At 31.1% G+C, this 25,053-nt stretch overlaps 1 protein-coding gene across 1 annotated transcript in view; it reads right to left on the bottom strand.

Annotated features, from left to right (window-relative positions):
• Positions 1-25,053, bottom strand: part of LOC113516600 (dual specificity calcium/calmodulin-dependent 3',5'-cyclic nucleotide phosphodiesterase 1A) — a 295,443-nt gene that overhangs the window by 26,585 nt on the left and 243,805 nt on the right. The window contains 4 exon segments of the mRNA XM_052902620.1: positions 553-802; positions 2,464-2,508; positions 9,074-9,187; positions 19,457-19,613. Of these exon segments, the coding sequence (XP_052758580.1) occupies positions 553-802; positions 2,464-2,508; positions 9,074-9,187; positions 19,457-19,613 (566 nt within the window).

Genomic DNA, 25,053 nt, shown 5'->3' on the forward strand with positions numbered 1-25,053 from the left:
TTTAATGAACTTACAAATGTTTACAAGCATGCAAAATGTTGTTTGTATACGTGAATATATTGGGAATTCTAATGTACAATTATTTTTTAATATTTATTCATGAATCTGATTCTGTGATCACCGCTTATGTCATATTCTAATTTTGGCTTTGCAAATATTCTAACATTTCTTATATTTATGTTGCTAATAGAGAGTAGCTTTTTGTGCCAAAAATTGTTTCTTTTGTAATTATGGATATACTAAGTATAATACAAAGATATACCCGTCATAATTCACGCCGACAAAGAATTACCATAATTAAAGATTACGTCCCATAAAAATCGACTTGTATTGTGACAAAACCAGTTATTTTGATCTAAAAACTAAACTACTGAACCAATTTTAATAAAATTTCTATGGAATCCATGATAACAGGTGTAAGTATATCTATTCATAGAAAAAAAATATAACCGAATTGATAGTCTTTTTCTTTTTGAAGTCTCTTGACTTGTCTCTTTTTTTTTCTCTCTCTTTATATTACAAAAATATTCTATAGATGTTACAAATACAAACCTTTAATACTCTCACAACATCTTGCGGGAACTGCATAAGGGCCGTACTTGTGACCCTTCTGTAAATCCTGTCGACGAAGATTCCAGCCCTGATCGCGTGCGCCACTGACCGGAACTTGGGCTTCTCGTCCGACTTTCGTTTCGAAGTTGCCAACTGCCTCGTGAAGGTGGACGCCAACCACTCGCGGACTTCAGGTGGGACGGCATCCGGCTGTACTTCCGACAGCTCGTCATCTTCGTCAGCCAGTCGCCTGCACACAACCCAAAATAATGTTGGTCTACCTTATAATACCAAAAGTCGGCAAGCCCGAAGACATAAGCGACCGCGCGTGGCGAAAAATCGCCACAATACGATAACAAAATTAATACACGTTGATTGAAAATAAATTGAGCATTGTAAATCAGCCAGACCTTTATGCACTCCAACATATTATCCACGGAAAGCTGTTAAGCTATAAATTTAATCATTATATATAATCCAGTTTTATAATGATACGATAAGTTCGGACCGAAGTTACATTGTCCATTATTGAATTTATTCCATCAGATAAACTGGAAATAACAATTTAAGCGTATATCTTCCACTAACTGAATTGCTTCCTAGTTATCAATACCGCTGTAACAACATTCATAATAACTGCTATCAATAACAATGTCCTCAAAACAATGTGGAAGGAATAGAATTATAATACAATATAATTTATCTAATAACTAAATAAGATCAATAATATTTTTATTGTATTATAAATTATAGAAGTATTATAAATGTACATGTTTATAATTTATGAAATAACGGTCTACGAACTTACTGTTACTAAATTCAAATTGGAAATCTATAAGTATAAAACTAGTTTGATAATATAAGTTCAATTCACTAATGCTACCTCTATTAGTATTTCTATGCTGTATTAGTATTACTATTGCTGTTGATAAAAGTGACAAGACCGACAAAGTTGCTGAAAACAAATCACTAACAGCTAGAGATTTATTCCCAAAGATTAAAGATAATGCAATTAATATGTCTGTAACATATGATAAAATTTCATTAACAAAAATTAAAGCAACTTACTTATTGGATAAATAATATAAATAAATTATTACTTAAATTAGTTTAAGAAATTAATAAATTTTTAATAGATAACTAGAATGTAAATAGTTTTAATCCAGTAGGCAAGTTTGCAGTTGTTAGTTAGTAGACTATCAAATTTTAGACAATGATATAATTCTTATAAAGTAATTCAAACATTCCTGTAGTTGTTCTATTCTAGGTTTGTTTCATTTTAAATATATCATTATGTTCACTATACTTGTAGGTGTTCAGATATTTATTATCCTTTCAATATAGAAGTGAAATGAAATATAAGTCCGGCACAGTTACAGCATGCTTTGCGAACTGGGAAAGGTTCGTGGATCTCATGCATCGTGCTTAAGAACATTTTTTTTTTACATTCCTTTCCATTGAAAGTAATTTGGACATATTTCAATTTGACATATCGCATTGGTTTCATTGTTGATTTAAGATTGGCATTGGATTAAGACATCTATATTATTAAATCGTAGGTAGTTTATTGTATCTAAAAAAATATAATATTGTAAATGTAAGTTAATATTTAAACAAAAATATGAATTGTCAATATAATTGACATTAATAATTAAAAGAAAATAAAAAGAAAATGTAACAACAATGGAAAGCAGTGTTTCATTGAAATATGTATGACAATACAAGCAGGTTTCATTAGATGCTCGAAGTGAGGGTCTTTTACTCGTATTGCCTCTTGAATAAAATCTGAATAATACCGCTTATGTCTGCTGATGAATACCACAGAAGTTATTGAAAGAAACATTGTATAGTTATGTTTTTAATTTTATTTAAGTTGCAATAGAGTTCATAATAGTGAGAACATCGACACACCTAAACACCAGGGTTGGGGCCGACTGCTGGCGCGCCACTGCCGGTCTAAAATAAAACACGACGTCATTGGGACACAGTCAGGGAAACATTGGGACAGCTAGGAATTCATTACCAATAAGATAACATTGATGCCCGGTTGCCTATCATCTTTTCAGTAGTAATTTTTAGGATAAAATCTTTAATAAACAAATTTGAAATTATTTTTTTAATTTATTTCTAACAATGCAGACAACCGGTTGTTTTACTAGTTACATCAGACATCATATATTGAAATTTAATAAAGTATCAGAAGATAAAATTAAGAATATTTACAATTGAACATTTAATATGTACATAGCTATAATCAGAAAAATATACAAATATTTACAAGTAACTATATATATTTTGTAATAGCTTTTGAAATACTAAAATATTACAAAAAAAAAAAAAATACTGAATAAGAATAATATTGGATGTAATATCATAAACACAATTTGGGAAATACACGAAAGAAGTGACCAGAAAAGAATGGAGTTGACATGCTTCAGGATAGAAACAGAAGACAGATTGAAGAAACGAATACGAGTAACAAGTTTACACGGGACTATACCGTTCTAATCTAAATGTACAGAGATTTGCTATTCTACTTGAGAACAAGTTAAGCAATAACTGCTACCTAATTGGTAAAAAGCAGAAATTAGGTAGTACTTTGACCCAACTTCTTCTCGAAACAATTAGTGTACAATAAAAAAAAAGGACCGACTAAAACCTAAAATAACAAAACACTAGGAGGCCGGAGCAAAAAAGATGCAGGCAGTGTCTCCGATCCATGTCGCAGTGATTTAGGGATAGTCTAATAGAAACTACTAGGAGGGAAGGATATTGAGACAGATCGAATAATTGAAGCTGAACAGAACAATAAGACCTAATCGCACAGATCGGACAGAAGGGAGGCGCGACTACTTGGCCATTGTCGGCGTTGTTGTAACGGTATTAACTTTGCTTCGTTCGGTTTCTCTACTGAGCATCTGGCCCAGCACGGGGTGCGTAGGCGCCGCATGGGGAGCGTGGTCTGCTGTGCGCGCGGCTGCTCGGCGTCTCTCCTATCCCTGCGTTAGACATAATCACTGGCGGCGGCGCGAGCACGCGAGCGCTGTTCAACTATTGTTACACAAACCCTATCTTGAATAACGCGTGAAACGCAAGCTGATGGTACTCCTATTGAAAGATATTTTAGAAAACAACATTATTATAAAAATTGTACAAAAAAATAAGATAGAAGATGTATAAAGTAAAATATACAGATGCAATGTCGGAGCATTATTAAATTTTTATTACATTCATATTTGAGAGTCGCAGAAACAAAGTAAAAAAGACAAAACGCAAGTACTGCATAGTGATTTTTAGATGGAGATAATACTGCTGCGATGTCTGTTCCTTTTATTATATTTAACTTATTTTTTGGCTGCTCTTCAAATATTTATTTTAGAACAATAATTGCATAAAAAAGTTACTTATTATGAATAATTGTAGTTTAATATTAAGACTGATTCTATAAAAAAATCATCTTCAGTTATTGTAAAACTGGTTATTTTATTTTAAAAATGAAACTACTAAACTGATTCGACATAATTTCTTTGAGATTCAATCTCAAAGAAGTATATATTTTTAGATAAAAATGTTTTTTCAAATCGGTTTATAACTGATATATACCGGTACATAACTGATGGAGTTATGAGGTAACAAATATAAAAAAAAATACAATTGAATTCTCTTTTCTTTTTTAAGTCGATCGAAAATAAATACCATTTTTATGTTACAGTAATAAAAAAAAATCGTAAATATATTGAGACACCAATAGAATATACTTATCTATCTTCATATATATTTCCTATTTCTTGTACAATTAAATATACCACTTGAGTATGAAGCTTGGTTTCGATATTTCAAACATTTAATATTGCATGTAAAACATCTTTATATACATTTAAAAATGTTAATCTTCATCGTACCTCCGATCAAACTGTTTAAAACTAATTCTTTTCCATCTAAACGTTGCCTGAAAAATCACTTTTAGCGATAAGACCACCCATTGTTTTCTCACTGTGATCATTTATTGTAAATGTTTGTATCTATAATAAAGAAAAAATTAAAGATACCATTTCTAATTCAATTTCCCTTATTTTCATCACAACTGTACAGTCTCACTAGAAGATGAAAACATTTAATGCAGCCAACGAAGTGCTCACTTCGTTACAAAGAGATTTTTTTTTCTGTTTCCTTGTTTTTGTTTTGATGAAGTGAATGAAAATAATCTTTTCACGTTTAAATTACGCTTAACTTTCTGTTTTAAAGGTAAAAAATTGTTTATCGTACTGTATTGCGCAGTTTTCATTCATTCTGAATCAGGTCAGGTCTTTTATCTATTTTTAAGTGACTTCCTAAAACTTTCCTCGAGTTCTCTTTATACTTTATTTTTTGTCCTGTTACGGGATCAAGTTACCATTTCTGATTAACCAATGACCAATTTTTATAATTCGTTTTGCAATTACCAAGATTTATTCCCGTGTTGGTGTCATATTAATTTTCCGATAATTACAGATGCTGTTTTTCATTGTGGAGCCAAATATTATCCGTTGCAGACCAAAATATACTTATATTATATATAAGTGATTCTGTTTACTAAACGTAAATATTTTCAAGTATCTAAGAATAGGGATGGGCAGCAGCGTTCCTCTTAAAACATCTTTAAAAGCTGCGGCTGACAACCCGCTTGTCAATCGTGGAGATTTGTTTTATAATATAGGTGCAAAGGAGCATGTGACTCACTGATCACCCGCATCACCAGAGGCATTGCAGGTGTGCTGCCGACTACTGTCAAAACTCTCCTTATGATGAAGACTTATCAGCAGTGGATAGCTAACAGCTGAAATGATGTGTCAAAGAAACATTTCGTGTTCCACTATAATAATATGTGTTTATAACTGAAGTAACTTTTTTGTGTTATTATAGTTATTTTAAATTATAACTATTTGAAACAATTATTAATTTATAATCCACTAACTACTTGACTGAGTTCACTACACTTTATTATATATCTATATCTTTTGTTTCTTATAATCAATATATTTTTGAATCAAAACACATTAATTAACATTCTGCATGGCGCCTGTCACCAGCTATCGGTTATAACGTTACAATTTGATTCTTCATCAATCATCTGACAAAACCATGCTGAAATGAGATTGTAATTTTTAAGGTGATTGAAACTTCGCCGAAGTTCACTAATTACAACTGACTGACGTATACTGATTTATTGTATTTTATTACTTACTGGTATCAATAAATCCAGACGAACAACGAAACAATTATATAGCATTTTTTTCTCATATTATTATTATTAGGAATATAAATAGAAAGTAACGTAGACATTATGAGGTACTATTCATTTTTTGTGTAAATAAAAATTAAATGCCTCATTCAGAGGTGATACACGTATCGTAAAGCATACGTGGACTCAATGGCGGTCGGAGTTGATAGCTAATATGGAAGCTTATAGAACTTCTGGTAATAATAATAAATCAACTTTCGAGTATTGGCAGTCGCACGCATACTAATGGTAGCGAAATTAAAGAATTAATTATTAATTAATAATGAACAAACTAGTGATATGGATTTACGTAAAATAACACCCATTTCAGTAAAATAGATGATATTTGTTGAGATCGCTTGAGAATATTTGAACCAAGTTGGTTATATTTTTAAATGAATCCGTTAAGGCTTTTTTAGAAAAAAAATGTTATTTGGACATGAAAACGTTCGTTACATCAGTTAAAAGGCAACGAAAGGTTTATGCAAAAAAAAAGTAATAAAGAAAAATCGTTTTATCGTTATAAAGTGGAATGTATAGAAAAAATGTCAAAATAAAGAAAATATTCGGTTTGAGAACACCTCTACCGAATATACCGAATATAAATGTTTGTAATGCTAGTTTATATCTAGTTTATATAATACATAATACGTCGTGTAGAAACATTTAGTATTTTAAAATATACTAAATTCTTTAGAATTAAAATACAACTATTCATAAAAAAATATTAATTAGAAAGTTTTCTTTAAAAAATTTAGGGAATTTTTAGTATTTTTTTTTTACAATAGTAGTCGTCTAAGGCCAAGTATAAAAATAATTCCAGCATTCAATAGAAAACAGTTAGGGTACTAAATAAGATCTCATACTAAATGAAATATACAAACATTGTTTCCCTATTTCGATACATGTTCCATGGAAAAAGTTGTTCAATTTCATGAATAAATCGTTGGATTTCGAATTGACAAATACTTTCTGTCACATCTCGTATAAATAAGTTCATTCGTTCTCTCAATTCAGATTTATCTATAAATAAAAAGCATCCATTTAATATTTTACAAGCAATATTTCATATGTTTTAAACATAAATCAGTTGACATTATGAAAACGTTAATGTTCCTTTTAATTTAATTCATATTTGAAAAAAATAATTGCATACCTAATTACAGTTGTGATGGTCCTGAATTTTTTAAGGGTATTACCTGTCCGAAACGTTTTGCATCACTAATTAACCGGGATTCTGGGTTTCCACACTGATTAAAGCTTCCACTGTAATTTTCATCATAAAACTCAGGATGAATCTCATTAAATTCCTTTGTCGGATTCTTGTAAGATTTCTATGGTCCATCGTTTGTTTGGTTTATTTTTAGTTTAAGAAATTATCCGTTATATTTCATTTACGTATTTCTTAAGGTAAAAGTATGGGGAATACGTAGAAAAATAACGTAGCAAGATACTAAAATGTTTAATAATACGTTTTCGGAATTTTCAAGACGCGTTAGTGCCTCGAGATTTAGGTTAACGACTCTTTTCCAATATAATCCAATAACACTACAGCATAGAAGATGGCTTTAGATGGAATAGGTTGGAATTTTACTTAAGTCTATTTTTATCGATAAGTATTTAAGTGCATACCAAGCAGGAGCAGTATTTAAAAAATCAGGTTTTAGTATTTCAAAGATATTTAGAGTAAGTTGTCTATTATTAAAATTGTGCTGTATAATTTAATTTTTCGTTTTCGATTTCTAAGAATTAACGATAGGATTACAATATAAATAAACTGTATACTAAAAATGCTCCGGCATCACATTGAAATGAAAGAAAAAGGTAACAGAGCGAAAAGTACTGCGGGAAAGCAATGAGAGAGCTTTTAAAGGGGCTTTGGCACAAAGAAATTGATGGTCTTAGTGAGCTTATAAATAAATTGGCCGCCGTTATAAACAGTAAATAGCAGACGGCTAGGCATCTGAAACATAAAAGTTATGAAAAAAATATTTTGTCTATTCATAATGTGAATTTGATTACGCCTCATATGTTCGAAGATTATGTTGTATTATATTTGAAAAATAAAATTACTGTTGGATTAAAATAAAAACGAGAGATTTACTTGTAGAATTAGAGTGTAGCAAATAGTGTGTAACACTTTTTATTAGATTTAAATATAGAGAAGAGAGATTTTAATTTTAATTATATATTTACATTTAAATAAATTAGGTTATCAAGCTCATACTCCGTATGTTATCATTAATTATCCGAATACAGAGTACTTACGTATTTATTTATTTATATGTTCTTGTATAGATATTAAGATATAATGAAAATGTACACAGGATTTATGATGAATTTATCCCGTTTTCTTTTTTTTCTCTCTTTCTGGACTTTTTCCCGTTAACCTTGAGAATCCGAAAGAGTATTTGTAAGTGCACTTTGTATTATAAAACAAGAGCTTTTGTATTATTGTTCTAAATTTTACTAGATTCTCAACAATCAAGACTATTAATATTAGTTTATATATTTTGTAATACTGAAATAAAATTCTTTAGCTTTTTTTATTACCCTATACTTTCACCAATTTGAAACCAATTTTGATTATTGTTATGTATAAATTAAAAGGATTTACTTCTGTATTGGTTTTCTATTACTTTTGAATTAGGTCGTGTTTTCTTATGGAAGAACATTACAAATTATTTAACACTTGACAGTTTACTATATTTATTTTGTTTATATAGTAAATAAATACGAGTATCTGCCATATTTGACATATATTTATTTACTGTGTATATTTTTGACACAGGAATTAAAATGTTGCATGAAAATATTTGAGTATGCAAATGTGTATAAAGTCAATTTACTTTGTGCGATGGAGATTTTTATATTAAAGCCTCCGACGCGACAGAATCGAGGACATGCGGTTCTATAACGCTGAGTTTTTATAAATATTGTATTTGTAAAAAAAAAAATTATAGTGATTGTCCTAGCGATAAGACCGCCTTTTGTTCCTTTATGTATATATTTTAATCTGTATTTTATGCTACTTTATTTCACTTGAATTGTTTATGTCATAGATTTTTAAGTTTCTGGTAAAATAAAGAGTTAATTAAATAAATAAATAGTGTAATTTTGTATGCCTATCATTCTATTTATAATATGCACTCGTTTCTACATACAGTGTTAATAAAATAATTAAAAAAAATCGAGGCGTAACCATTCACTATCATAAATTGTTTGTCAACTTATTATAAATAAAAGTAATTATATACATACTTGGTTTCATCTATGTAAACTGCTTCGAGGACTTTGGCGGCGTATTGTAAATTCTTTTGTAGTGTTTCTGCCGATATTTCACCTCTGTTCAATTGTCTTAGGAGATAGCGTAATCTGTGGACAAAAAAGAAAAAAAAAATCAATATAGGCATACTACAATTATTCAATCACCTTACGTATTTGTATTTGTATATTGTACTTTATAATCATCATATCAGCCGTTATCTGTCCACTGCTGAACATAGGCCTCCCCATAGATTGGTGGGTTTGCCAATAATTGTTAAGGATGATAGGTGAGGATGAACTAGGTCAGTTAGCCCATCGTGACGAATTCAACACAAATTGTTCACGATGGTTTCCAGGGGGAACCACGTGGAGGTCGACCTAATAGGGTATATTGCTAGCAATGAGGCTGTTAAACTCCATTGCTAACAATTATATAGTATTAGTTGAATGCAACAAAATTGCTCTCAGTAATATGGCCGTCTTAGCGGGGGGGAAAGGGATTGTTAGCAATGGGGTCTAATAGCCCCATTAGTAGCAATATACCCTCTCAGGTCGACCTCTACGCGGTTCCCCCTGGAAACCATCATGTTTAATTCTTGTCGAATTCATCATGGTGGGCCAACTGACCTGCATTCATTCTCATCTATCATTTTCCAATGGTGCCTTGTCGGTGTATACTGATAGCGCGGGCGGGGTTAATATTCCATTATCACCCATTAAAAAAAATATGGCCGTCTTATATTATTTATATATATATATATATGTATATTGTACGTTATTTATTTAAGTACTTTATGAATTATATATAGGTTCATTGCTTGCGTACGTCTAAATTATCTTCAAGCTGCAGCTGAAAATCAGTGCTTTGTTTTTAAATAAACTTAAACTGTCACCGAGCTGTGACCTATTTATGTCATTGCAAAATACATGAGGAAAACATCTTTTTTTTATTTCTGTATTCATTTATTTAGTTGAGAATTTTGGAAATTGAAATAATCAGTGATATAATTTGACAAGAAATATCTTTGGAAATAATCAAAGCCACCATTCGATTCGATAGACAGTCGAGTCAATGGTACTCGTCTGATACGGATTCTCAATCTATTATGGATCACCGCCTCTTTTAAAAGAAAAAAAAATCAACGCCCCGTAAATCTCTATATGCGTGATAAAAATATAACGCTTTTATTTGTCCCTGTGTGTGTTCCTCTATGGACTGTTCCACGAGAATGGGAGGGGGGGGGGGGACGTTATCGCTTCTATTGAATATTGACGAATGACGTCGAAAAATTTACCTATTGTTTGACTTTTGACTCACGAGAATCAGAAGATTCAGAAAACAGACTCAGGAGTGGTATTTGTCTACATTTTATACTAATTAAAATAATGTAAAGTAACATAGAATCGAGGTACAAATATTAAAACAGTGTGACGTATTGACAAAGGGTTTTTTTTTATACAACTTAGAATGGCAAACAAGCTGACGGCCCACCTGATGTAAAGTGGTAACCGTCGTCTATAGACATGAGCAGTACCATGGACATAACAGAGTATACCGTTTCGCCCATGATACTCCCCATGCGTTGCCATTTCTAAAGACTCAGGTGTTATTCCTCTGTACCCAGTAAATTCACGCCATATCCCATTCTTCAAACCGAAACACAGCCATGCAAACACAACTGCTTCACGGTTGAAACATGAATGGTTTATCCTAACGTATAAGAGTTCCTTTTAGAATGATGGTCCCCTATATTTATGTTTTAAAGGATTATCTGTAAAAAGGTCGACAGTCTTACTAATATTATGAATGTGAAAGTGAGTTTGTTTGTTAGTTTACAGTGTCTTAATGGCTTAATAAACAATTATGAAATTTAGTATAAACGTACTACATGGAATAAAGCAGGATATAGGCTACTTTTTATCCTAGTAACTTAGACGAAGTCGCGGGTAAAAGCTAATTCTATATAATTGGATTAAATCTAGAAATATACTTATTACATAGACCCTAACACAACTAAATCAGTCATGCATCACTGAATAGTTTTATTAATTTTCTGAGAATTATATTTTCCAGATCAACAGTGTCACTAACGTACTCACAAGTTAGGTATTTACCATCTTTTGTTTTTAGAACAGAGAACTTGAAATTTGTTTTAATTATAATGGGACGTGTGGTATATAATTCCATGTCGTGATAACACGGCTAAATACTAGTACTTTTTATATAAATAAGAACTGTAGAAATGCATTCTATAAATTACTTCTAACTAGGTCTTTTTTTTCTAAAAGAGAACTGTTTTATTTCTAGAACTAATGTTATTAAAAGCTCGTAATAGTCTTATCGGGTCAGCTATTAGGTTTGTTCAATATTATACGATATTTTTTATTTAATACAATTTGAACTGAAAAACAAGCTAAAGATGTACTTGATGGCTATTCACCTTAGAGACGGGCATTACTAGTAACGAAAACTAGTACCCCCTACTAGTACCATAAATATATTTTCTCAGAATGTCGCGTCTATTCTTGGTGAATTCATCATAATTGACCTGATTTTATGCTCATTTCATGATCGTCCTATATTGGTATATATCCTGTTAGCAGAAACAAACAGGGAAGACGGGGTTACCATTCCATTTTCATTCATTTATAAAAGATTTACGTGTATATCTGACTCTATTCGGGTTATCGTATGCATATTCAATTATTGACATTATTATATTAATTTTTCTGACTGCAAATGTCAATTCAATTCTTGCAATGTAAGTAAGTAATGCATATAAATTATCTATCTATTTACCTAATGTATGGATATTTTATTATATTCACCATAGGTAGTGTATTGACATAATTTGCACTCATAATGTACTCAAGTATTTAATTTGAAGCTAATCATGTTTATTATAAGGTCCTGACTGACGGCGCCATGATGGTTCAGGTCATTGAGATTCCTAAAATATGGTTGAGCACGATGATGACTGACTCATCTGTCATACTCGTGAACGGGTGTAACTTGTGCGGACTGGGCTGCTTATGTTTGGTTATTTATTTTACATTTAGTAATACATATAAATAGAACTTAAGTCTAATTATAGTCACAATATCTATACAAATGTAAAATTATCTTGTACATAATAATTTGAAAAGAGTAACTGTTGAGTTTCTTGCGGGTTCTTCTCAGCAGAAAACAATATTCCGAACCCAGCGGTTCAATCATAAAAAACTCACGATTAAAAAGAGCTTGAAAACAAGTCTATTTGAATAAGAATATTTCTATTTTATTCTATTCATAATTTAAAATTTTATTTTTATCTCCTTTTAGCATTCGTTAAAAATACACATATATTTCACGCATACCTACGTTTTCACTGCATTCAGTCGTCACATGGTACACGTGAGCGGTAAAATGGAAATACGACTAACTGAAAAGCAATACGGATTTCCTCCTATGTTTTGCACTTTTTGTACACTGTAAATTAGAGGTTCTAAAACAATCCACAAACTCTTTGTTGACCAAAAAGTTTGTCAATCTACCAAATTTTAAAAAATATTTTCATTACAAATGTGGCCGTATAGGTAACATGTGTGTGTATAGGTAAACATTAAGTGAAATTCCAAATTTATAGGTCTTATTATTTTGAAAATTTTAGCCTAAACATTCTGAAGTATTAAATTTGACTGTATTTTTTGTCCCTGTAGTTATACGAGTACTGTTTTTTTAAATTGATGTCATTAATTTATGTTCAAAATCTCTGTCCAATGGTGGGCATACTGCTTAGTATAGGTATGGTAGTTTTCGAGTCTATGTAACTTTTTTTAAATACTACTATGGTGGCATACAAGCATACGATTTGTTTGAAAGTAAACAGGGTTACCTATCTACCTACCTATGGGCGTCTGTAACACTAGGGATGTCACGCGTGTTTCGCCGATCCTTAATAAACCTTAATACGCCCTTTTTGAAAAACCTCATGCCACCTCACCTCATAGTCCTTAGGGAAAGCCTCGGCAGGATGATCATACTCACAACTTGAGCGTTCGCGGGAGGAAGCTCCTCTGAAACCATACTGTGTGAACGAGTTTATGGTTATTACACACCTGGTTACACGATTATGGCTGAAATAATCTTTTGCAATCGTTTTTTTTTTATATGTCACAGTGATTACTTGCTCAGTGTATGCCACGTCAATGATTAAAATCCGCAATTTTCCGCCGCCTTCAGCTGGATTCTCCAAAATAAATGAGATAATATTTAGGATATAAAGAATACGTATACGGTAAAATACGGGAACAAAAGATACCATATATATACAAAGGTAAAATATAACGATACCTTGAATATTTTTGTCTCTGTAGACAAGTGGCAATCTCTAAATAAGTTTACCCTCTTAGGAAAATGACCTTTATACTTTTACGATTAGTTTATGGTCAGAAAATAAAATAGGCTTACACTGTCCGTGTCTGTGAGAGGCTACAACAGTTTCTCTCTCGTTTTTTTTTCATGAAAACGTTAATATATTTAAAAATGGATGGGATTGCTACTTGTCTAGGTTAGTTATTTATACATTAATTTAATTTTGGGTATAAAAAAATTAATACTAAATATTTCATTACCCAATTAAGATATTTTGGAAAATCAGACATATCCAATTTTGACATAATGATACAATAAAGTGTCATCATGGACTTCTTGCTTTTGATTTCCTATTTGAGTTATGCGAAATACGTGTTTCTCTTATAATCATCTATATTTGCAATTCCTTCAGTACTCACTCCTTTTCCGGCTATATCGTCTTTCGCACATCTCCTTTTACATCTTTCTTTACTTACTTACACTGATGATTACCTACATTTATATTAAATACTTTCCTTACTGTATTCTCTTTCCTTCTGTACTTCAAATATTTTTACCGGGCAATGTCCTAACTTATACTTGTTGTTGTTATTTATTGTTGCTTTTTGATACACCTTTGGGAAGTCATCAGCATTATATCAGTCAATAACTGTTAATATAGGTCTCTCTAAGAGGGGAGGAGTGTTGCTAGTAGTCGTTATGCTTGGTAGGAGGCTGGCAACCGTCGTCGTCGCAGCTGTCGGTCTCTCGACCATTACGTTTTTTTGGGAAATAATGTACATCAAGGAAGGATAAGCTGAAGCGGCAATAGCCTGGTCACATTGCTAGAAGAACCGACAACTGATGAGAAGGAAAGATTATTGAGTGTCGACTCTCGTACGGAGTCGATATTCAACCGCAACGTAGGACGAGCCTCCACTAGATGGAGTGACGACTTCAGAAGTATTGTAGGAAGCCAGTAGATGCAAGTGGCTCAGGATCGTCCTTATGGCCGTTTATGGAGGAGGCCTATGTTTATCAGTGGACAGGTAATGACTGAGATGACGATGAAGGATGTGTATTAAATATTTAAGGTATACTTTTTATTGCGTTATGATTCTATTATCATTATGATAAGAAGATATCAGATTACTACTAGTTATAAAGCATATTAGTAAATCAGATATATCTACTAAATTGGGACATATGAGTATAACAAGAATGTATATGTTACATAAACTTCAGAGTCACCGTGTACGCTCATCAATCATTAGCCCCTAGCGACTTTATGTCTAGACAAAGTTTTTTTTTTATATATATTTCACAGTACTGGGCTACGTCAATACATGATACAATTCTAAAAAAAATTGTAGCTTGTCTAAATTTTGAAAGCACCTATTGCGTCGTAGCTCTATTTATCGATAGTCAGATTGTATTAAAAATTATGTACTTTTAGAAATTGATAGTGTTTATTCCCAAATTCTAGTCGTCAAAGCCTAACTGTGGTTGCCAACCCATTTGCCAAGTATGGCAACTATTGGTAAATCCCTCCTAATGGGCGAGACCTATGTCCAGCAGTGGACAATTAGCGACTGATATAATAATAATATATAATATTAATTCCCAAATTGTGTTGTGTAATTCTAAAAGTTATTTTTAAACGATTAAATCGATTTTGTAAAATTCTACGCTATAGTAATATCTGTTGAGAATTGTGACCAATAAAGTCCAATAAAGTTAGTTCTCATCATTCAGCCTACGTGAATTACTTAAGGTTCAATCGTATTAAGGAGGCTTCAAGAAATAAATTATAAATATACCGTATAAATAAAAAAAATGAACATTAAAAATAAACATTTCTGACGTCGAAAATTGAATGAAAACAATTTATAATGATGTCATTAATTTTTCACATTCATTCGTAATAGGATAATATCAGAAATCCCTATTCATAAATGAATCATTCAATATACTTATGAATAAAAGAACGTAATTGAAGATGACAGTCGCCTTAATAAGTCCCCAGCTGAGACTTCGTGAAAGGATTTTTTTTTCTGAGCTCATTACGAAGCTGTCCTGGTACTTTTTGAGCTTTGGTTATTTTGAGCTTATAACGTTATTAATGATATGATTGCTTAATTTATAAATAGCTATATTGATACTTATATAAATTTATTATTTAACGGTAACGTTCGCAACTTTGTTTACATGGAATTATTTTTAGTCTCTTTTGCGAACGAACGTTCATACGAGAACAAACATATGTATATGTAAATAAAAAATTGTGATTTCTAACGTTCGTATTTCTAGATTTTTAATTTTGTAAATACTTATTTTATACTTGAAGCCTTACAAGTACGAAGACAAAATTGGTGGTATAATAATTTAACACAGGGGAAAGCGATTGTTAGTAATGAGAAAATATACACTATCAGGTCGACTTCCATGTCTTTATGCCCGAAAACCATCTTGATAAATAAACCCATCACTGACCTGTTTCATCTTTGAAGAACACTAGATAGCTTTACAAACATCGATTTATTTTTAGATACGCTCATACAAAAATTGAATTCATGCAACCATCCTCACCTATTAACGCTTACTGGTGCTCTGCCAGCGTATACTGATAGCGCAGGCGAAGTTATCATTCAATTACACTTATTAAAAAAAATGCCTTTAGGTGTTGTATGCATATAATTATAATATAATATAAATTAGCAGTATATTTTAATAGTACGTACGATTCTTTTATTAAACTTCTTGCGTCAAGTAGCTACCGCCTTCTTTTTTCTTTTCTATCCAAAAGTTGTCCCAAAGAGGTTGCTTTAGCGACAAGATCGTCTTTTGTGCTTTATCTGTGTAATATGTGTTTTTTTATCGTTCTTTACTTGGTGCAATAAAAAGTAAATAAAAAAAGAAATAAACCTATTATTATTGATTTTAGAATATTTCCGGTAACCGTTATAGATAAAAATAAACATAATCACAATGTACATTTATATCAAAGGCTTTATAATTTCAAGATCTAATTTCTATATATTTTGAATGAGTACTTTCGAGAAATCCCTCAATTTAATGGGCGAGCACAAACCATTGTAGGTAAGTGCTTAAAGGAGCTTAGAATATATTTTGCTTTGTCCATAATAAACGTGTTGTAAAATTGTAAATTATTAAAACCGTCCATCCCATATTGCTTGAATAATTAAAATTCACAAGCTCAGTTTAATAAGCCGTTCAGTCTTTTATGTTATTTAGAATAATATGCTTTTGGAATGATAGAAGTACGTAGATAAAGAAGTATACTCTGTATATGTATACTCTGTTATGTCTATGGTACTGCTCATGTCTATAGGCGACGGTTACCACTATTCATCAGGTGGGCGGTCAGCTTGTTTGCCATTCTAAGTTGTATAAAAAAAATCATTATCTTTTGGATTAAGAAATATTAATTCATAATATTCTTCTATAATCTGTGGACCAAATGCTATTCAAATTAAATTTTTTATGCAACTTAGAATGGCAAATAAGCTAACGGCCTACCTTATGGAACGTGGTAACCGTCGCTTATAGACATGAGCAGTACCATGGATATAACAAGGTATACTGTTTCGCCTTTGATACCCCTCATGTGTTGTCCTTCCTAAGGACTCAGGTGTTATTCCTATGTACCCTGTAAATTCACTGCTATATCCCACCCTTCAATTCGAAAACAATATGAAATTTACAGCTACAGCTATTCGACGGCAGAAATATGAGAGCTACGAATATCTATCATACTATGTATCAAGCTATGAGAAAATTTATCTGAAAGTTAATTTAAAGTGAATTATGTACTATTAAACTTTCATAATACTGCATTAATCTGAACTTTAATTATACACTTAGAGCACTAGTTGTTGTTATTTTGAGCTTGATTAGGTTTTTACTGTAATATTATTAAAAATAATCTTAGTTTCCTCAAATAATTCCCATAAAATGACAATATAAAATTATAAGCAACCCGTTTCGGTAATTCGCAATGGAGCCCTAAAACATTGTCTGCTCTCCAATAAAGCGCGAACATAAAAACCGAAACAGTTAACGGTTTCCAATCTAATTCCAATGGAAATTATTCTATGCTCCTCCCTTTTTCTCTCATAGGGTTGCCACTAGAAACATTAATGTAAAATATTAGTTTAAAAAATATGTCTCATATAAAACAAAAATCGTATGATCCATTACATTATTTGTCATTATAAAATATATATTTTTATGGAACACATATAAAATTATATATTTTATCTAGAAGTCATGATATCTCTTGTTATTTAAATTTTGTTTAAAAGAATATTAATAATATTTTAAGATTTCTCTGAAAATACAAGGAAATATTTTAACAACATTCTGTACACAATATTGAGTGTAATATAAAATTATTTATAAGTAATGCAATATATTTGGTATATATTGAAACATCTCGTGACAAAATAGTATAACCTTAGAATATATAGATAGAGTGTCTCCATACAAATGCTTCGAGACAAGAAGGTCAACTTTTTTATACAATTTTGCGTGATAAATAATTATGAGTGATTCCTTTATAATTTCTATATTTATTTTATCTTACAAATTCTGCACCTTTTTAATGGGTAAAAACTCATTTTATGTATTAAATAATAAAATATAGAAACGTCAAGATACATTTTGTGCGTAAGTATATAGAACATTAATAAAAAAATCGTGTCAGATAATTTGACAATTAGTTGACAAAAAGGCGACCCGTTTATGAGGCTCGATGCTCTATTTATACTATATATTATCATGGGCGAAACAGTATACTCTGTTATATCTATTGTACTGCTCATGTCTATAGGCGACGGTTACCACTTTCCGTCAGGTGAGCCGTCAGTTTGTTTGCTATTCTAAGTTGTAAAAAAAATATATATATAATCTCAGAGTATACCTACATCGATTGAAATCTCGGACTTTGAACTGTCACGGATAACTTTTATATTAATTTTAAACCTTGAACAGATAGATGACAGCCCTATTTGCTAGAAACCAACCGTGATAATTGACCTCATTGCATTGAAAATTGAATGAAAATATCATTCGTATTCATTGTTACGTTTAGACATTTTTGTCCACGAAATTGTCCCTTTGTATTGAAGAGTACTTGTAATATTGTTTTGGGCTATGCATGAATTGGTTGTTTGGAATAATTTTAGGTCTTTTGTGATTTTTCTCTTTTTACAAAACTTCATTTAAATCAGTTTTGGTATTATTTGAGTAATAATTTGCTCGCGTAAAGTATATTGGTACTTATATGTGTAGTCTATGGACGCCTATAACTTAATTATATTTTATTGGTATTATTTTAATTAGTTACATAAATAATTGGAAATTTTAAAGGTCCCGTGTAGGATGATTTCAGACGAAATCGTCAAATTTTTCTTTTTGTATAACTCAACTTATTGAATGTAGATTACTTAGTCCAATAATGAACTAACTAAGAAACTAATAATAAAGAACTAATAAAGAGATTTTTCTCTAATGACTACGACATGATCAAAAAGGCGTTAAAAGGCTTTTTCAAATTTGGTAAGATGCACGAATTATTATTAATTATTATTACAGTTGCATAAGTATATAAAAAATATAAATGATAAATATATATTTGTAAGTGATATTTATTCTTTTGTTTTTGTAATACAATGGTACCAACCAGGCATACTGACCGTCGGTGATTGGTTACCGTAGTCTATTGATGCTTGCAACATCAGGGGTATCACATGAATGAATGAATGAATGAGTATACTTTATTTGCATTATACAATATAGGAAATAAACAAGACAATTTACAAACATAACGATACAATTGTGTAAATATAGTAAATACACATGTGTATTGCAGACTTTTATTTTGTTCTTTTTTTTTTTGAAGAATTCCATTCTGTGTTTATTTTTTTCTACAACTGGCAGAAAATACTTCTGAACTCGCACTTCGCTTGTTTATATTTATTCTAATTTCAATTTAAATAATTTATTTATATAAAAAAGCTTACCTAAGTGCGGCTTTGTCACAGGCATCGGGCGTGTCGACGGCGGGCAAGTGTTCTGTGTCCAAGTCGAGTTGATCTAGTTGTTCGTCGGTCGGCGTTGAACAACTCTCGGTCTTGTTTCGACTAGACGACCGGCGGACTATTGTGAGCGCGCCTTGTTCTATGGACAATGGATAATATAAAATTACTATTATATACAGAAAGATAGATCCATTTTCAACCGACTTCAAAAAGAAGGACGTTCTCTGTTGTTATTTTTTTTTTACCTTATAACTTCGTCAGATGTAAACTGACTTGTAAAATTATTTTTATCTGAAAAGATTTACTTAGAGTACGGCCTTATAAGAATTTTATCAAAATCTGTTGAGTAGTTTAGTTTTTAAATTAAAATAACTGTTTTTTTCACAATTGAAGTCGGTTTTTTATAGTGCTAGAAGTGGACATATTTTAAACGTAATAACATTCAAAGAAAATTCACTAATCAATGCATAATACAATTGCTGTATGTTTACTAAATAGAGAGTAGACAGATGGAATAAAAATAAGTGAAATATAATTTTAATAAATAAACACAACTAGACATATTACATAGCGTATATATAGCATATACAGCATCATAGAATTTGTACTATATAGGTACTTGTACTATATGTGTAGTAACACAACTGACAGAAATACTCTTTTTTTTTGTATACATAAACATATTGAAAATACTTTGAAAAAAAAAAATACATGCTAAATAGGTACATGCTAAATTACAAATTAAATAATATTATTTTACACTGTGAGTAACCCTATGAGTGACTCTGTAGTGTACATTCAAAACAGAACAATATCAGGATCTACCACAAAAATATTCACGTCATATTTCGCTTTTCTAGTTTTCGAATACATTTTAACCACTAACGTTATTACTTCGACATCACGAACTGCGACGTGACAGGCGGATGGGTTACAACATATCCGATATTTTTTAATACTGGAGATTTTAACAGAAAGAGTAAAAATCCCACTGTACACGAATAATAATTGCTTTGTATAACTAACTGATGCAAATGTACACGTTCGTTAGTATAACGCCCTCAACGCAAAACGCCTATTAAACTCGACGGGTTATACAAAGCAAATCCTATTATGTTTCGTGCTTTTTAAGCCTACAGATTTTGATTTAGGGAGTTTCGTTTTAATCGCTTCGTTATCACCATTTGTGGCGTCAGTATATTGACGAAGTAAATGAAGAAGTTTTAGTGGTAAAATAAAAAATATGTGCACTTACTGTTGAGTCATTTTATAACAGTTTTACAAAAAATGCATATTATAACACAGCTGTAGTTTACAGTTTGTCGAAAGATGAAGCTAATAAAATAATATCTAGGTAGCAATAAGTTCCTTTATCAGGTTTTACCAATAGTTGATTGAACGATGGTTGATACTTTGGTAGACCTCTGTCCTATTCGTGTTTCAACCGTGAAGCAGTTGTGTTTGCATGGCTGTGTTTCGGTTTGAAGAGTGGGACATTTTTTTTCAGGAATGGCAACGCATAGAATGGCGAAACAGTATAATGTCCATGGTACTGATGTATATAGGCGACATCACTTTCCATGTGGGCCGTCAGCTTGTTTGTCATCTATATCATAGAATCAAATAGGTTGACTAATCTATATCATATCAAATAGGTTACTTTGTAAACAATCCCGCATTCTTAATTAATAATTTATTATTTTTCTCATTATACATGATATATTATAATATTTATGCGCTTAAACTTGGAATGTTAATATGAAGAGAAAAAATAAATGCTTTGTAAAATATAAATAAAATTTCACTTTGTGCTCCCACAATGCCTGTCCATTATATAAAAATAAAGCATTATTCCGGCGTAGTATTTTGGGTACAACCTTGTACCAAAATTGTACTTCTGAATTTGGAAATTACACCTAAGATCTGCATTAAAGTATTTTAGGTAAATAAAATACTGTTCTTTTTTGTGATTTGTTTTTTTTTTATTTCCAAAATGAATTTACAATAAACTTTATACATACACAAGTCGACCCGGCAAAAGTTGTTCTGCCATATAAATTTTTTTTTTAGTTGGAGACACTCTAGTCACCTAGCAGTATGAAATATACTTTATGACCTATTCGCATATCTACCAAATATGTATAAAAAAAACTATAAAAATCGGTCGAGCCGTTTCGGAGGAGTTCGATCAGAAAGACCGTGGCACGAGATTTTTATATACGAGATAAATGCCAAATAATTTTCGTGAAGAAATTGGAGGACAAAGATTTTTGAAGAATAAGCTTAACCTCACATTAACAACCTATTAATATTCTATACCTCGGTTTTCTCCCTTAAAAAAGGATTTATTATCATAACAATCCAGATAAGAAGAGGATATAGCTCAATAGATTGATATAAATGGCAGGGAATTGACATATTCAGCCAGGTATTAAAAAAAAAAATAAAGGACCCAGTGTCCTTATGGTGCAGAGACCAAGAATTTTCTTGCGAAAGGTCAAAGTTTGCTATCGTGAATTATATAAAAAGTCTGTTTCTATAAATAAAATAAAAAAATTGCGCAGAAGAAATTGCATTTTTTAATTTATTTTAGAACCCGACGATAAAAGACTTATTTACATTTTTCAATAAGATTTCATAAATATTTATGTAAAAATTTTTTACCTACTATATTTTACAGTATGGATGTATTTTTTGATAAGGGATATTTAAAATAATTATTGTGGAATTAAGTCATTAGGTAGTTTCATGATAGTAATCCAACGATATTGTCCATCTAGTAGGTAAGTGATAAAGAAGTGGTAAAGTCATGTTTTGTTTTTTAATTCGTGGAAATGGAGTGGTAACCCCACCTGCGCTATCGGTATACACTGGCGGGGTACCAGTGATAGATGATAGGTGAAGATGAAAGCAGGTCAGTTAGCCCATCGTGAAGAATTCATAAAGGATTAACCACAATGGTTTCCAGGAGGAACTGCGTGGAGGTTGACCTGATAGGGTGTATTGTTAGCAATGGACTGTTAGAACCCATTACTAATAATCCCTTTCCCCCCAAGATCATATGTTATATCAGGCGTTAACTGTCCACTGCTGAACATAGGCCTTCCTCACAAGGGCGGTTTAGTAATTGTTACGCTTGGCAGGTTGGTTGGTAAATGCAGTTAGACTTTGGTGAAGTTTTAAGGGGGACGTTGCTACCTATCCCGCTATCATTAAGTTTCCTTAGTTGCCTCTTACGATTACCATGGGTAAGGATGGGTTTTTTTTAAATGGATGATAATGGTATGGTAGTTCCGCCTGCGCTATCGGTATACACTGACGGGGCACCAGTGAGGGATGAATGGTGAGGATGAAAAGGCAGGTCAGTTAGTCCATCGTGACGAATTCAACGATAAATTAGTCACGATGGTTTCCAGGGGGAACTGCGTGGAGGTCGACCTGATGATTGATAGCAGTGGGAACTAACCACCCCATTACTAACAATCCATTTCCTCCGGTAAGGATGGGGTAGACCATCCTATGCTGGGACCACATGGTGAATAGATCACATGTAATAAGTTATAACAATAATTATAATAGAGAAAATAAAGGCTTGTAATATAAAAAAAAAACATTTAAAATCTAAATTGAAAAAGGAATTTAAAACAAAAAAGGAATGCTTTTTTCATTTGTTATTACCCATGTCTCTAATAGTTTAAAAAAGAAACAATAAAAAAGAAAGTAAGTATATTTTTTGTACAGTTTATAATTTATAAATCGTAATGATATTATTGAATTACCATTAAGTAAGTTAAATACATATAAGATTTTTACTTATTCACATTAATTAAAAAAATATAAATTTAATTGACAATTAATAAATTAAGGACTTTAGTTTTTTATTTATTATAAACTATTTTTATATTTAACTTGAAACTCTCAAATTCTTAACTAGAAATAATGAGACTAAATTTATTTATATGAAGTAAATATTTCTACATGAATATTTTACAAGTAGCTACAGAAGTCTCTCGCAGAAAATAATATTTCACTACTATAAAAAATTTCATTGCTTTTTGCTAATAATTTTATAAACACGTTTACATTTTTGTCTTCTCATGTTTACATGTAAACAAAATTAACCAGTTAAACTTTTAATTTGGATTTAACAGTTGGATTTAACATACGTACTCCTGGAATGCATACGATATTTCTATCCTTTCCTTTCTATTCACGTGAGCAAAGACACAGGCTATAATTAGTATTATGAGCATACCGGAGCAATCACGCGTCTTTCTTAGAATCTGAAGCAATTTTAGAGAGTGCTCCTTGATAATTCGACTGAATTGGGGATTTTCTTTTAATGCGACGTAATTATATTATGTCGACGGTAGCAACATTTGAAAGTCAATTTCCTATAATGATCGGTTTAATTTGGAAAATTGGTTCATTATGATAAGAGATCTATATCATTTCAATAATTGAAACGCAGAGGTATTGAATTTTATTCCAATACGCTTTGTCGCCATTGTGGGGATATTCAATTGTATTGTATTGTATAATAATATATGGATATTTCAATATTTAATTATGTCAATTTGAGATTCAATCTTAAATTTTTATGTATGCTATTATCTTGGCTTTTTTTTTGTGTTTGCTAACAAACAATACTTTGGCAAAATAGTGTTATATGTAGAAATTTTGGCTCTGAAAAAAAAATTGCAACTGTGTCAAAATTAATATTATTATATTTTTTAAGTGTTAAAATTTCTGACTATAAAAGATAAGATAAGACTTCATATAAAAGTGTAAGTTAAATTCTGATTAAAATGAAAAAGTTCTTTGTCAAAGTAAATCTAACATTCCATACTAAATTGAGAACGAGACAAATTACAGTCGTTATTTCACTTCTCTCATGTAGTGAATACCAAGTGAATATTGAATGCTTCAATTGAAGATCGCGTTCATTTTACACTCGATTTTTCTATCTTTTTACAGAAATCAGTCAATGCTGTTCGTTTCTATAAGCCTCTATTGATTTTGAAATCAAATACTCTTTTACATGAAAATCTTTTAATTTTCACGTACGGGTTTGCAATTAGATAATCAATCAAGCTCGTGATCGCATCATAGTTACTCATGACTAAGGATCACGAATTGATTCCGAAACTAGTCAAGCTTTTTTGATCTAATTACGCGTAAGTTAAATCGGTAGTTATTAAATTAGACAATTATTTCTGTTATGTATTTTAGCTGACGGTATATGGGTCGATGGCACCTCTATTATTGCAGATATCTATGGGCTGCAGTAACAGATGGTAAACACTCATCAGACGGGCTGTATGCTCGTTTGCTACCTTTGTGGTATAAAAAAAAATATTAACCATATAATTGAATGCGAGAACATGATATTCTGTTTATGGTAAATCAATTTACGAAGCCACGATTAATTCTGAAAAAAAAAAATCTAATTGAATCGTCCTAATCGAATCAAATCATCCTGAGATTCATGTTATATAGGAAGACATATAAATAATATAGAAAGCAATGTAATCATAACTTTATGGGGATTAAAAATAAATAATTTCAAAATCTAGAAC

This window comes from Galleria mellonella, unplaced genomic scaffold (assembly GCF_026898425.1).
Source record: "Galleria mellonella isolate WM207_F2 unplaced genomic scaffold, CSIRO_AGI_GalMel_v1 utg93, whole genome shotgun sequence".
Taxonomy (NCBI): Eukaryota; Metazoa; Arthropoda; class Insecta; order Lepidoptera; family Pyralidae; genus Galleria; species Galleria mellonella.